Genomic DNA, 16,155 nt, shown 5'->3' with positions numbered 1-16,155 from the left:
CAGACCTTGGCCCCTTCCGGCTGGCATCTGAAGATGCCAGAAGAGGGAAGAGGATGTAGGACACAATAGGGACTGGACTGATCCTGTTCCTGATTCTTTTCTCCTGAGACTCCTTTGTACTTTACCCCAACAGTCCCTGTCCAAACTGCCCATTCCTTATCTCATAGTGCCCCCTTCCCCTGACTCTTGTCAGGTCACAAAAAGGGTTTAATTACCACTATTCTCTCAAGAGATCACAAAGTTTTCAGGTTCATGAGACCCATTTGTTTTGGGGAACATGCAGACCTCTGTGCAATGGAGTGCAGTGGATAGAGTTCCTGTCTGAGCTTGATGGCCTGGGTGCAAATCCCAGGTCTGTTACTCTTCACTGTGTGACCTGGACAGATTACTAAACACTTGTCTCCAAGTTTCTTCATCTGTGAAGTGGGAGGTAGATAGTAATACCCACCTTATTGGGTGTGTAAGGATTAGTGAATTCTTGTGTGTAAATTGCTTCATACCACTGGTGATGTGTTATTCTCCAGGATACCCTTCACTAGGTAGTTCCAGAAGATTGTAACAGAGAGAGAATTACACTGTGTGAATTACCAGAATGAAGTCTGAACTGAAGTACCTGTTCTCATTCTCCTTTCCCTTGAAAAGGGAGATCTATTCATTATCATAAACAAAAAACAGAGATTCCCCCCAAATTTTATAGCAGGGAGAGGTCATCTTCTGCCTTCAGCAGTTCTGATCTGAATACTGGTAATGAAGAGTTTATTAGATGCTAACAAGCAAAATCAAATCCATGAATTAGTTCTGTCAATACATTTCTATATCTCCGTGGCTATATATCTTAAATCTCAAGTCTAAATATTGCTATTAGTATTAGCCAATGTCAACATTGGCCCAAAATGTGTTTGTTTCATAAGTGAAAGCTAAATATACCTCTGGAAACTCAAAGTGCTTGATTGTTCATTAACAGGTTAGTGTGGACACCCTTGAGGGTAGGAGAACTTATTTTTAATCAACCAATAAAAGTGTTGATTATAGAAGTATAAGCAATCCTATTGAAGACATTTTCTGACTGTTTGACTCCATGCATGCTTGCTCCTACTATCTGAATGTCCTTTTTCTCCTTCTGAAAGGACCAGTGTGGATGCTGGGAGGCAGCTCTGCATGGTCCCCGGGGTTATCCACAGGTTAGCCACTCCAATTTGGAGTCAGCACTTAGGATGAATTCGGCCCACGGGTAGAGATGGATATTCTGCAGACTCGCATTACTGTAACGGGTGCTGTTCTAGGGAGACTGCAAGGGAGAACTAGAAACCGCACCTTATCAAATATCAGCACTTGTCTCTCTGTGTAGGTATGGGGGTGTGTTTTCTTAAGTTGTGTTACCAAAAGCAATTTTTCTGCCAATATATTTGTTCTGACTTAGAGGTAAAGCTGAATCTAGCATTCAATTTAAAATATTGGGCTCAACGTTCTGTAGAGAGTCAGGAGGAGGATGGGATTTAAGATAAAAATAAAACTCTTCCCTGCTCTACTTTCAATTGATAATGTAACTTGAAAAGCAGCAATTTTCTATAATATGTTTAGATATACTATTGTCTCTAGATGGTTCACTGAGTCTGTTTTCTGAATTGGGGGCTGGAGGGAGGTGAGTGGGGAAGGGTAATATTTGCTAAGCACTGATGGTATATCGAATGCTTTACTCACTTTGCCCTCACTGAATCCCCATAATCCTATCTCTAGAAGGTAAATGCTGGTTTAGCTGCATCTTACACAGAGAACACGGAAGCATAGGGTCTGTGCCCATCCCAAGATCAGTCAGTAAGTTGCTGTGGCCAGAATCCAAACCCTGGTGTGTGTGGCTCCAGTGCCTTTGCACTCTCTCCCTACACTACTACCTTCATTTTTTAAAATTCTAACTCTCATCTTGGTGTCTACTTGTTTGCTGATCTGGAAAATACCAGCCAGTCCAACCCAGGCTTTCTCTGTGTGAATAGAGATAGGATACACTTAGCCAGTAAGACATCCATGTACTGCCAAATTGTGTTTATTGACTCATCTCTGGCTCTTGATGTGCTTGTCTTTCTGATCACTGCATAACTCAAAAGAAGATGGTGTGCCATTTTATGTGTCCTTTGATATGGTAAGTGGCAGCCTTACCTATTTTTTGGAAGCAATGAGTAGAAATTATATGAGCTGAAATTTCCTATTCAACTTCACAACACTGTCCTTGGTTTGGCTTTTGAATAGTCTTCAGGAGACGTACGAAGCAAAAAGAAATGAATTTCTGGGAGAACTTCAGAAGAAAGAAGAAGAAATGAGGCAAATGTTTGTTATGAGAGTGAAGGAGAAAGAAGCTGAACTCAAAGAGGCAGAGAAAGAGGTAAGCCATCTGTCCTCCTTCAAGTGAGAGAAAAATAAGTAAGACGTGTTATTAATACTTCACATTATATAGAACTTCATGCTCTCCTAAGTACTTTCTACATATATTTTATCACATGAGCAGCTACCATGGTAAGAGAAGCAGGTCATGTATTATTCCTATTTTACAGATGATAAAACTGAGAGCCATAAAGCTTAAATGAGTTATGCAGTCACATACCTAGTAAGTAGCAGAGCTGAAACCAAAACTAGACCTTAGGTCTTCAGGTGTGGTCTCGTGTTCTCTGTAGCTCAATATCTCCTTAATTTATAAGTCTTGCAACATAAGAGCTGGGATTCTGGACTGTTATTACTATTATTGTCTTAGTCTATGAGCCAACTCAGTGAGCTAAACAGTGGGTGGGCACAACCTGATGGGTAATGGTCTCCATATGCCCTATCTGTATATGCATCTTCTTCCTTTGTGGGCATGCTCTCCCTGCTCCAGCATCCTTTGACTCCTCTCATTGCCCGTGACCAGGCCAGATTAACTGCCTCCTAGAAGGTTATATGGGTTTCTGCATAACACTTATCTCATACGGAGAGCGTGAGAGGGGGAGGGAGGGAGAGTAATCTGTTTGTCTCTGATGGCAGATAATGAGTATCTCAAGTGCATGACCTATAGCTATATTCATTTCCAAATTGTCTAAATAATTTCTTCATCATTCTCTTTTCATTTATCTTTATAAAGGCCACTGAAATTTAGAGGTTATTTAAATAGCTAAGCACTCAGTATAGTTTTGCTACAGAGAAAGGAAAGTTGAGCCTTATTTGTTGTTGATTATAAATACCAAGTGGATGCTGGATGGAAATCTAGAATTATCTAGTAAGAGTTATTCCCTTCATTCTTTCTTCCCTTCCTCCCTCCCTCCCTTCCTTCCTTCCTGCTTTTGTTTCTGCCTTGTGATAATTTTCTGAATTTGGTTTGTCAAGAAATTTGCCAGAAATCTCCCAACATATTCTTATTATTTGAACACCATACATCATCTGTGGTCACTGTGTATGTCTCTAAGTAAATGTATATTATACATTTTGAAAAAGGACCAGAAATAAAGAACTACCATTACCACTTGGGTAATTTCTGTTAGGAGCATGGATAATTTTTATTTTCTTCCTTATGCTTTTTACAATGAATATGTATTTTATTATCAGTAAAAATGAACAGAATTCCCTTTAGTGAGTGCCACAGGCTCCAAATCTCAAAGGCTCATAGGGCTCCGAGGGGTGATCTTTGCCCTCTCAGCCTGGCTCCTCCAGGAGTGCCAGACGGTGCTTCCCTCGTGGGATTAAAGCATGTGCAGGAACACGAGGCATGTTTGGGGTTTGAACAGATGCAGAAGATCTTCAGCTGTAACTTTCCACTCCCCTGACCAAACTTGGCCTCCTCTTTTCCTCTCCAGCTCCATGAGAAGTTTGACCTCCTAAAGCGGACACACCAAGAAGAGAAGAAGAAAGTGGAAGACAAGAAGAAGGAGCTGGAGGAGGAGGTGAACAACTTCCAGAAGAAGAAGGCAGCGGCTCAGCTCCTGCAGTCCCAGGCACAGCAGTCTGGGGCCCAGCAAACCAAGAAAGACAAGGATAAGAAAAAGTAAGCGGGTGTCCCCCCCATGCATCGGGGCCCTCTAACCATTGATTCCTCTTGCATGTTTCTACTTTTTCCCATTTACAGACTGGAAACTGGTCTGTTACCAGAAAGATAAATGCAAGTCTTTTCTCTACAGTGCAGGGAAGATGATACAGGTTTTTAAAGTATTTGTAAAGGGTACAGAAATATTAATTTATAAAACTTGACCACATGACCAAGCAATCAGGGCTGGAGGAACCTGCTGTCTCCGGTGGCATCTTCTGCACCAACACTAGGACTCTTGAGAAGACAGTCCATATCTCTTCACTACTCCCTGGAGACAATCCTCATGACTCTTGATAAAGGGCATCCTAAAATGATGATTGTTAAAATTTTTCTATCCTGTGTCGTGAGGCTTGATAAGCCGGTCACCGAAAACCTTGTTTCCGAAATGGAAGATCGGGACGAACCGTTAGTGGCCACAAGTTTTCCCTTAAATTCAGTAAGATGGTGAATTGTTTTATTGTGGAAATGGGATCAAAATACCCTTCCAGTTAAGACACCCTCACCAATCCTCAAAACACACCTATCTCCATACAAAAAAAAAAAAATTTTTTTTTTAAAAATATGGCTTTGATTTAATGTGCCAAAGGGTCAGATTCTGCTCTTAAAGTAGTCACTTCCTGTAATACTCCAATAGTGGCTGCCTGAATCCAGTGGGAGACTTGGGCCTGCCTTGAAATTCTCTCATGATTTGGAGCTCTACATCAAAGCACCTTAACGACTAGAGAGTGCGGTTTTATGACAATCGCTACTGGATTGACAATAAGCACAGTGGTCAGTACAGTACCTTCTAGGAAATCTTTTGTGGCGGCTGGATGGCGAACCCACAGATACTGCCCTGCTTGGTCTAACTCATGGTGCTCCTAGGGCAGCGATAAGGCAGCCCCGAATGTGTTTCAGGATTCTTGCTCTTTATCCTTAGATGCCGAGATTCTAGGGGAAAAGCGGACAATTAAGTAAACGATAAAAATGTTGGTACTTGGGTAGGCAAAGAATTAAATTTTAACAAATAGAGCAGATAGGATTGAATCTGCGCAGTAATTGACACCTATCATGGGGGACTGGGCACAGTGGTGGTGTCCTTAGTCTTGGTGAGCATGCAGACTCACCCCTGAGGGACCTCATTACACTGCCTGTGGCAGAAAGCACAATAGACTTCTACAGTGATACACGGAGAGAGTTTTAAATTATGCCTTTGACTTTCCAAGCTCTGAGACAGCAGAAAATGTGTCAAGAGAGCAAAGAAATAAGCATGTTTTCTAAGCAATAGAAAGTAGCTGGCGTAGATGTGGTGTGATTTCTATGGGGTTGGTGCAGACCCAAGTGTTCAAGGCCTCCCAAGGGCTGATACTTTACTTATGCTGGATTAATTCTGGGAGTAACAATTGCCTAGATTCTAATCCAGTTCAAGAAAGTGCCTTGTGCTGTGCTTGTTGGGAGAGTATCAGTCACTCATGGTGACGTTCCCCATGCAGAGATTCAGAGATGAAATGAAAGTCATTTGGCACTATCTATACACTTGTTGATCCTAACTAACCCAAGATAAAAATGAGAGAGAGAGAAAGAGAGAGAGAGAGTGTGTGTGTGTGTGTGTGTGTGTGTGTGTGTGTGTAAATGACCACACCCATAGGCATGGATGAAACAAAAAAGCTGCTGACTCACAGCTTAGGAAACCCAAAGTCAAGTTTTTCTTACCCTTAAGCACTAACGTGCATAAAGGTACATGTTTCAGAACTAAAAATGTTTTTAAAAGACCAGCAGTGTTCCAAGGATATTTCACGAACGCTGGATGTGCCTTTAAGCAATACTAGTTCCAAGAGCGGATCCGTACTGTGCCTCCATTAAAAAAAGGTCTCTCCAGTAATAGACTTCCCAGCGTAGGGAGGTTTTTCCTTGCCCTTTTGATCATTTTAGGTTATTTTCACCCCAGCCTTGGGCCTTAGTTGTGTATAATGCTTTTCAAGTTTACATGAAGTATGTGCAAATTCTATTTTAGCCTTATTTATACATTCTTGTGTATCATTAATAGAATTAGACTTCATTTGGTGTGCAGTAGTGACCAGGTTTTGTACCTGATGATGGCACCTACGTGTTGGCAGGTTCTTAACCTTTTCTACAACTTTCCCATTTGAGCACAGAAAGCAACTGCAAGTTGGAGGCCTGAAGTATAAAAGTTAACCACCCCTCTCCCGCCCCCGCCACCCCTTCCAGCCAGGGGAGAGTTCTGGTTAGAGAGGACCACAGAAAGACAGTCACCAGGGTAACCAGAGCAGCTCTTTGAAAATAAATGGGAGACTCCTGTCTCCTCGTGTAGCTGGAAGAGATGCTGGAGTCACCATACATGCCACTTAGGGGCTGGCTCTGTTTCAGGGAGACAATTTTTACGAAAGAGACGCTTATTTATTCACCTGGTATGCTTCCACCTCGGAAATTAGTTTTTCTAATAGTTTTAAATTCTGTTTTTTCTATTCTAATGACACGCTCCCTTTATAACGTAGGTAAGGCTTTATGCTTCTACTTGAGCTGTAGTGGCATGAGAGCATATAACCTTCCCTAAGATTACAGACAAAGTAGAGCTAACCCTGGCACTGCCTTTAGCCGGACCCCACCTCCTGCCCTTTCTGGCCACCAAGGCACTTCCCTTGTTTGCGGCTATGCCGCAGTGGTGCGAGTACCCGAGGGTAAGTTGTTCAGTGGACAGCATTCTTTTCTGAAACTTTGCACAATTGCCAGTGGGCGTTGGTGGTGACGTTTCATCCATCCCAAAAGGAAGTTTTAAAATCCATCATTTTAAAACTGTACCTGGCATCTGATAACCATGGTTTTATACAGTCATCCACTCATCTTAAAAAAAAAAAAAAAAAAAAAAAAAAACACAACTTTTTTTTTTTTTTTTTTTTTTTTTAATTCTTGCTAAGGAATGAAGTTGCATGTTTCAGACTTGCCTAAAATTAGATGTGCGGATCTTGGGTTTGGTTTTGCGTTGTACCTAAACGCGGGGGAAGGCTCCTGGCACCTGCTGTAGCTGTAGCCACACGATGCTCATCCTGTTTTCCCTTTCCAAGTAGATTAATAGCATGACCACTCACTGTATCCCAGCCCCCAAGTTCATCTTTTGAAGACATTATTGTAGATTTATTCTCTGACTCCAGCCGCTCAGTAATGGGAAGGTGTTGCTCCTATTCAGTACCGATGTGATGACCAAACCTAATAGATTGTGATTTATGTTATTTGAGAAAATGAAAATCAAATAGCAAATCCTTCCACTGTCACATGTAGTGGTTTCAAGAAGTCACTCGTAAATTACATGCAAACGGAAACTAACCATGTGTTAATTCAGTATTAAAATTTTGCTTTTGCTTGTCGTGTAGAATAGCTTACTCAAATTTGTGGTTTTAATTTCTGTCGATTCCATAATCATTGCATGAGCATTCACCATCACCGAATGCTGGTGCTGGCACTCCTAATTTTCCTTTCTTTTTTATTTATTATTATTTCTAACTTTTTTGTTTTGTTTTTTAACTTGCAGTGCAAGCTTCACATAAAGCCTGGCAAGCCAAGGATGGTCCCGCATTCACCTGCTTTTGCAGTAATATTGTATCTCTGCCATCTGTGTCCTTTTGTTTTATTTTATTTTTTTACCCTTCCCCAGACACCAATAACTATTAACTCATTTTGCTGAATGTTGTTGGGTAGTGGAAAATGATAGAACAAGAGAATAACACCAAAAGCTCTGTGCAGCTGGACTTTGTTTCTGGAAAGTAAATGATTTGCCTTTTATGCCTGTTCAGAGCGGCAGCAGGAAGCATGCCTGTTGCTTGTATGTTGCTTTGGACCGAGGGACGGAGGGTCAGTGGCTCCATGTACGTCTGTCAGGAGAACTTCTCATCGTCTCAGCAGCTGAACCATAACCCTGAATAGCCATGACAACAACTTGGCTTTTCTTGATTTCTCATCTCCATGGTGGCAGAAGCCCTGAACTCACTCTGCCTCTTCTCCACACGTGCCCCAACCAGGGTAGCTTTGTATGTAGGTAGAACGGTGGGTCAGCTTTTTAGGACCTATGCATTTGCATGGATATTCATCATTATAATTTTATTTGACCCATGTTGTGGGTCTCTTCACACTGTCCCCTCGTACGTCTTTCAAAATATGTCTGAACCCCTATCTCTCAAATCCTGGACAAGTTGGACGGTAATGAGAGAACTGCTGATGGTCTCTTTTATCAGCACAACCTGATCCTCTCACAGTTAGTGATCTCCAAGGTCAGGTCATATAACATTGCCTAGTAGACGAATCCCCTACTAAGGATGATGGGTTTCCCACAACCTCCCTTCCACTTACAATGAGCACTCTTTCACGCTCTCCGTGGTCAATGACCGATTCTAGGATATCTGTACTTCTAATAATACTTTTCAGTCATGAGGAGAAAATTTTCAGAAATGCTTCAGATAGAAAATTTGTTATAAACTGAATATCATCTGCAGCACAAATTATGAGGGGATCTCATCAATTTAAGGTAGAAATGGGAAGGGGGGCACGCCTGGGTGGCTCAGTCAGTCAAGCATCGGACTTTGGCTCAGGTCACAGTCTCACGGTTCATGAGTTCAAGCCCCGCATCGGGCTCTCTGCTGTCACCACAGTCTGCTTCAGATCCTCTCTCAGTGCCCTTCTCTCTCTGCCCCTCCCCCTGTTTACACACACACTCTCTTTCTTCCTTTCTCAAAAATAAAAAAATAAAACATTAAGAAGGAAATGGGAAGGAACTTGACACAAAGCCATGAGTGAAGAAGGTAGAAATTCAACTGCACATCTAGCTTCTGTGCATGGTCTCCTTTCCATATTTGGCGATAACAGGAAGGAGAACTAGAGCAGCTGGTCTTTCATATCCAGTTGTCTTGAAGGAGTTTCTTCATTTTGTCCTCACCATGACTAGCTCCACCTGCTCTCTGTGTCCCAGCCCATCACCCTGTCATTGAGAATCAGGGCCAACCCACAGGCCACGACACAGACCACGGAAAGGGGCATATTGACTCTCCTTTCGGTTCTGTTCCTTTGTGAGGCTTACTTATCCCTTCATCTTCTTGACTTTTTTTCCCCCTCCATTAACAAGATCTTCCCAACTTCTAACTCAATAGTCTGCTGTTCCTTACTTAAAAGAGTATTCTTTCTCACGAACCTGATGCTCCAGCTCTGTGCTTCCTCCCAGCCTTCACTAGTCAGACATTAGGTAAATAGGATAGAAGACACTGTACCTTTCCTGACACACACGTGCAATCCACCCCCCCCCCTTTTTTTTAAATAAGTCTCTAGTTGATTCCAAAAAAGTTTCTTTTTTTTCCTTCTCTTCATTCTCAATCATACTTTTAGGGGAAAGAAGTTATGGTCTTCCATGAACTGAGTTAGGCTTAAGTAGGCAAAGTAAAAGTTCAGTTTCACTGGAGCCCAAACTAAGCTGGGCTAGAAACTGCAAACTAGAATCAGCAATGGTGGTATAAAGACTGATTTAGGAGGTACTGGACTAATGTTTTTGTTTTGTTTTCTTGAATGATTCTAGTCCAAAGCTAGTTGTGGAGCAGCCAAATACTAGATGGCATGCCGATTCTAACCATGGCTAAATTTGCTCATGTGCTGTGCACCAGACAAAAGCTTGAATACTTGTGTTGTATGCTTGTTCCAACCGCTGCTTGTGTGAGCATTTTTGTGCCTTGTAACAGAAAATATACATGTAAATTCCAAAAATGGTCATTTTAAAATGACCATTTTTAATGCATCACTGAAACCTTTTCAAAAGTGAGCCTCGCTGTGAAAGGCATCCATCCAGCTGACTTTTTGATTCCAAGATTGTTGATTTTTTTTTTCCTCCCATGAAAATTTTCATGACAAAATGAATCATATGGAGAGTCAGGGAATAAAAAGTCAAAAGAAAGTTCTAGAAGCTTTTTTTTTTTTAACATGTTGCTTCTGAACTCTTTTCTACTCCTGCTCCCCCGCCCTGTTTGGTTTGTTATTGCTGCCCTTCTCTTCTTTCTGTATCTGTGCCTTTTTTCACAGTAGTCCTTGGCTCTGCACGGAATAAATGATACCCTCAAATCTAATTGGATGTGCTTTCGCCTTTGCATGTAAGTACAGTAGTAAGAAAACTTTGAGATCTTTTGGATTTTTTTTAAATTAGAGAAACAAATGGGATAGGTGAATTTTTTTTTTTTTTCCTTTTTTGGAGGGAGGTATAGGGAGGTAATGGTTTGAGTAGCCTTTGCTTACAAAAAAAAAAAAAACTATATATTTAAAATAACCACATTTGTACCTTTTCCACAAGAAATATAAATTCAGTTTTTTCTTGATACCAGTATGGAGGTCAGAAATTATTGTTCCCAGCTGTGTTCTACACAGCATTGTGGGCATCGCTGGAGATTAGAGTGTCCTTGGTTCTGACTATGTAAATAAAGGTAGAATAAGAAACTACCACCTTCCATTGGAGAAAATCAAGAGGAAAATGTTTTTTATGCTAAGCTGCTTTTATGACTGCTTAATTTTTTTGATGATCTTGGTTTAATGGTCTTTCCCTCATGCTAACTGCTAGCAGTGAACACACCTCTTGTTTTGTTTTTTTGCCAGATCTAGCTGGCCTCTCCCCAAATCTTTTGTTCAACCATAATGACCATTGCTTCTGGACTTTAGATACTCGTAACAGTTGTACATGCAGTAGAATGTGATGGAGAAGCATTTTGGGAATTTATTAGCAGTTAGAGACTATGTTTTCCCAACCTAGGCTCCTTCTTAACTGGTCAAAGTTTTGTCCAGAAAGGGCATCTCAACCAGGGGAACATTTAATGTCACACTGAGCACAGGTTCTTTATTACCTTCCTTCTCTGCTTTGGAATCTCACCAGCAATAACACTTAGTCTTCATATCTTGTGCACCTCAAACAAATGGACTGGGTTTCTTCACTTTCTTGACATATCCATTAGTGTGTCACATATAGACTGTTGAATCTTGGTTTCAGCTGTTATCAACCCATGTCATACTGTTCTCTGTGTGGTCCTCCCAAACCGTCCTTTCAGATCCCTTTGCTTTGCCATTTGCAAGTGTCTGAAATCGTCAAGTCTCAGCTTCCAGAAGTCTTGGTTCCATTGACAGGATACATATGTGATGACTCTTTAGTGGAAATTATGACCTACAAAGTCTAGATTGTATGTAGGTATGAAGGGAATTTTTTAAATAAATTGAAAAGCTGTGAACAGCATTAGAACTTTGTCTATTTCTTAATTTTAAAATATGCTGATATGCCTTAAACTGTAGTTGTAGAACACTGTCATTTTGCTGTTTGAAAATAACCAATGTGTTTCTAAAAAAAAAGTGTTGTGTAATCTACTTTCAGTGTTAATGCAGAATTGTCATATATGTAAGCTGCATGTTAGACACTCGTCCTTTTTAAAAACTAAAATAATTGTATCGATATGAACTATATCATTTTTTTCAAGTAAGAAAGTAATCACTTAGCAAACATGCTCGGTAATTTGGTGTCTGTTAAGGTAGGAGAGTGGTGGACAGCTAATCTATGCATATATCACTAGTGCCAAGACATAAAAGTGGGGGAAAATATATTTTTACCCAAACAATGTGTGCCCTTTTGTGAGTTCTTTTTAGTCAGTGTTTGGTATGCATATGTACACATGGTTATTATGTTGGGCAAAAGAAGTAGGGATGAAAGAGTCTCCTGCTTTCCTGCCTTGTCTGGTGGATTTCAAATGCTACCATCTGCACGGCTCCAGCTCCTCCCAGATACTTGCCATGTGGTATCCTGTATTTCACATGTGGTCTCTGCTACCCTTTCTCCCCCATTCCCATTCCCTTCTGTCCTGATTGGTGTTCCTGGCACCGCACCGCCTCCGGGCCAAGCCGAGGTCTCCTCTTCTTCCCTGGCCTCTGGTGCTACCGCTGCTGGGCTGCTCAGCCCCAGCTGTGCTCCGGGAAGTCATCCCTATAACTGATACACTGCTGTTCTTTCACAGTTGTAGAAAAGCCCCCTTTTTTTTTTTATTTTTTAAGACTTTAAGAATCAAATTTGAATCTGAATCTTTCTTTTTTCTCTTCTGTAGCTTCTTCTTTATGTAACCATCCTGTTGACAAGCCCTACTCTCTCCTAATGGACATAGAGCATTAGAAGAGCAGGAGCTGTCTGTTCACACGTGTTGGGGAAGAGTTACCTCATTTCCACCATCGCCTCCTATTCTTTTAAAGTCTGGGTCAAATATTGCATTGCCGTTTGTACTTGTCAATGTCTGTTTACAAACCACTGCCCATAGTGGTTACTAAAGTGACTCATCACTACCCAAAACAGGAATACTCAATAGTACTTAAAAGGAAATTGAGTGAAAAAAAGAACTTGGGCCAAGACCCAAGATAGCCATGTGTTGGAATCCTCTTGCTTAGCTGTCATTTTCTTGAAGCTGCTGATCTGAGAACTCACGGACTGAAGACAGCATGTACCCTACTCTGAGGTGGTCACCACCTCCAGGGTCCGCAAACTTGATTTCGTTAACTCCAGACCTCTCTGTCCCATGAGCAACATTCTGAACAGCCCCATCAGGACCCTCAACCATCAATCAGGTCATAAGATCCGGGCAACATTGTCCTTCCTTTTGTTAGTTTTATGAGTTGTTTTCGCGTTTGGGATTTTTTTTTTTTTTTTTTAACATTTGATATTGCATGAACAGAGATGGCTACAATTTTTTTATTCGGAGTGTTCTATTGATGCAATGTTTTTATTTTTCAGCTGACCATCTGCCTCTTGAGAGAGAGAAGTGGGCATCCTTCCTTTAAATTCAGGAACCATTGTTGTTTTATTTAACTCTTTTTCTGTTATCTGCATCCCTTATAAGAGTTGTTTTGGGTTTGGGATTCTGTTTTGGAAAAAAAAAAAAAATCCAGTTAGCCAGTTCTGTTTTATGTATTGGTTATTCAAACTTAGTTTGGTATCAAAATTATGCCAGTTTTAAGTTCAAGGGGAAATTTAAGTGAAGTTTAAGTCACAGAATTCTGGTTAAGAATCTGTCATCTCAGATACAACCAAAAGATCCCTCTGCTGTCACTGGGGTTATGACCTACAAGTCTTAATCATGTTTAAAATGTGCCAGTGTTGGGTAGAGGACTTTTCTGCCTCTGGGACTCACTTTATACTTTAAGGTACCTTAAAATAACTTTCTGGCCCATCCCTGCCTTTATATGTACTGTGAACCTCTGCTTTACCTTGTTTCCAGAGTTTTTTGTGTCCCAGATCATGGGAACAAACCCCAACAAACTATAAAGCTGTCCCAGACAATCGCTTCAATACAATGGTTCTGATCACATTGTCTTCTCAGTTACCCAGGTGGCTTTCTCTACCATGTCTGTGGAAAAAAGTTTGCTAGAATTCACTTAAAGTACACCCAAACTGCAAACACACACTTCTGCCAGTTGAGGCTGTGGTTTCTAATGCTGACCCAATTGTGAAGGGCTGGAGAGATGGAAGGGCTAGATTACTTTATTAGCAGTCACCTATTAGGGGCACTTTTCCTAATCAAGGGACAACTTCTAAAGTGATTTCTGTTCTAGAGCACGAACATGCATTTAAGTTACCTTATAATTTCATTACTTGTCTATATCTAGTCTTTGCTTATTTCCATCACTTTTTAGCCCCATGTTAGGAGGACCATGAAAATACTATTGGTGGCACGGGTTGCACTTGGGAGTGTTCTCCTCCATTTAAGAATGGTAACACGTGCTTCTGTGGTGAAATGAAACAACAGTCCCTACCTCTTAAATCATTTGAATCATTTGCTTCTTGGAAAGAGGTTTCTTTAGAGCAATTGGATGAGCACACTGGTGAGAGGCTTTCTTAGAAAGATACTGTAATTAAATGCAATAAAGTCAAATTCATCTGATTAAATGATCAAAATATAAATGTCAAGAGCTATCCCCTCCATATTACATTATAATCTGTAAACATATAAATCTGCTAGTGATGTCACCAGTGGTTTAGGGGTGGAAGGGTAGGTGGCAACTCCTTAACTGATACCAGAGCATGACCTATCAGTTTTGTAAGTTAAACACAAACACCCTATGATGTGGAACCATGTACGTACTAAGAACAGTAATGAGATTTATTTTTAATATTTTGATATGAATTTAACCCCATCAGTCATGTTAAAAATGAATTCTGCATCAGCTGGTAAAGACCTTTTTTTGAGCAATATTTAAAAATCCAAGCAGGTAGTAGTTTTTTTTTTTTAAAGTAGAGAAATGTACAGTCTATTGTTGCTATTCCCTTTTTTCTCCCATTTTGGCCAGGTTAGAGGAAACGTGGGGGAACAAGTTATTACAATAGGTTAGCTTCTGTTCAGTGACCTAGGGAAAGCTGACCAGATGCCACCGGTCAAGTGTGCTGTCCTCTCCATTGATTTGGAGTTTTACTTCAGGTCGTTCCTTTTCTCAGGTGTTGAAAAAACTGATAGGTTCTCAAGTTCTCCTGGCTGACCAGTGAAGAGATGTGAAACCATCCCAGGACTAATTATCATCAATAATAAAAATCATTTGCTTATCCCTAGCTAGATTGTCGAAAAGAAAAGCAAGAACTGAGCCAACTGAACGGATTTCCATTGGTAATGGGCTTTTTATTTTTCATTTGGTCTTTTTAAAAATATTACTTGATTTCAGATACAGATTGCCTTCTTGCTTGCTACAAGTGTAGTCTAGATGGTCTACTTGAGATTGGCGCATGTATAAAGGAGAGATCTTCTGAATCAGTATTTGCTGAGCTGGAGCGGAAAAAAAATTAACTCATCTTCCCAATATGCTAGGCCAAACTCCCTCCACCCCCCCCACCCCCCCCCACCCCCCGCCAATCCACTGTATCTACCAAATGAAACTTCCTTCTTAGTTATTGATGGGTTTTTGCCTATTGGCCTAGCTTATAAGTAAACCGTTCTGGATGTCTGAAAAACTACAGAACCTTCACTGTATTTCAATGCTGTTTCTACACCAAACCTTTTGCTTTGCAGATGACTGTCCTTTCCACCCTGGAGACAGACAGTGGTATCAGTGTGGATCCCTTTGAAGATCCTTGCACTTGAGTTCTTAAGACCATGGCATTTAGTCCTTATGACTGGTACCATCTGGCTTTCAGATCAGTCTCTAGCAAGTAGCTGAAACCCCCTTGGCTATCGAAGGGATTTAATGTGTTGATTTGAAAAGACTAATTGTAGTTTTGCATAGTTGCACTACAAGAAGAAAAGATGAATTGTGAGCCTAGATATCGACTCACCTCCCTTCCCAACCTTCCTAACCTGACAAGTAGCTATACAGAAATGAGATCTCTTGGCTGTCAGTGGAATATTGTTGAAGCACAAATGAAGATCTAACATCTGCCTCAAATCAGTTACTTGCAGTGCTGTGAGTTGAATGGCACTTTGGTCCATGTAGAAACTTTCAAAATTACAGCACCTAGATCAGAGGAGGCAGAGGCTATTATAATGAGGCTGGTCCCTGTCCCACATTTAAAACAAACAAAAACCCAAAAGTGTGTATGGGGTAGTGCAGAATAATAATTGGTCAAAGAGTCTAACTTAACCATGCGTTCTCTGCCCAATGCTCTTAGAACTGTGAATGCGCAATTCTAGCACTCCTGCCCTTTATTCACATCCATCCACCCACCTTCCACACCCTGTCCCTCTCTCTCTTTACACTTTATTCTCTATACTGTACCAGGCCTACATTAGATGCTGGGAATGTAGCCAAACACTATGAATTGCACTGGTCTCTGTATATCTTATGAACACAGCAAGTTTTTGGAGCAAAAGGTAAGCCCTTTCAATGCTAAATTGCTTAAAGACATTGTATTCTGAAAAGCAAAAGCCCTCTCCCCCACCTTGCCCAGATTGCTTTTCATTGATCGCTTAAGGTTGCCCTTCAGTCTGGAGTGTCCTCTTTCCTAACAAAATAAGCTGTTTCTGAGAAATGAGAAACCAGTTCACCGGGCCTATACTTTTCTACCACTCTGCTGTTGTGTAACACATTAAGATCAACACTTCTGGCATTTGATAGGCTATGAGGATTGTACTTTATAGTCAAGA

General features: G+C 40.9%; 1 protein-coding gene and 1 long non-coding RNA gene across 12 annotated transcripts in view; one reads left to right on the top strand and one right to left on the bottom strand.

The window, feature by feature from the left end:
• The window catches only part of SEPTIN11 (septin 11), a 122,693-nt gene extending 109,710 nt beyond the window's left edge, over nucleotides 1–12,983 (top strand). For 2 of the 11 annotated variants that reach the window (XM_053217219.1, XM_027058760.2), the window contains exons 8-10: nucleotides 2,245–2,377; nucleotides 3,816–4,003; nucleotides 10,097–11,288. In XM_053217219.1, the coding sequence (XP_053073194.1) occupies nucleotides 2,245–2,377; nucleotides 3,816–4,003; nucleotides 10,097–10,121 (346 nt within the window). In that variant the 3' untranslated portion in view covers nucleotides 10,122–11,288. Of the gene's footprint in view, nucleotides 1–2,244; nucleotides 2,378–3,815; nucleotides 4,004–7,571; nucleotides 11,289–12,144; nucleotides 12,303–12,821 lie in introns of those variants that run through there. The other 9 variants (XR_008296270.1, XM_053217217.1, XM_027058769.2 and 6 more) reach the window with 9 other exon arrangements.
• On the bottom strand, nucleotides 10,238–14,904 carry LOC113599302 (uncharacterized). Its single transcript, XR_003420110.2, has 2 exons — nucleotides 13,841–14,904; nucleotides 10,238–12,948 (listed from the first exon to the last, which is right to left on the bottom strand). It is a non-coding gene; the product is annotated as an uncharacterized LOC113599302 (long non-coding RNA).
• Between the last annotated feature and the right edge of the window lie 1,251 nt (nucleotides 14,905–16,155).

The sequence above is a fragment of the Acinonyx jubatus genome, chromosome B1 (genome assembly GCF_027475565.1).
Source record: "Acinonyx jubatus isolate Ajub_Pintada_27869175 chromosome B1, VMU_Ajub_asm_v1.0, whole genome shotgun sequence".
NCBI lineage: Eukaryota > Metazoa > Chordata > Mammalia > Carnivora > Felidae > Acinonyx > Acinonyx jubatus.
The sequence above is the reverse complement of the archived record's forward strand: the minus strand, read 5'-3'. Positions and strand labels throughout refer to the sequence as shown.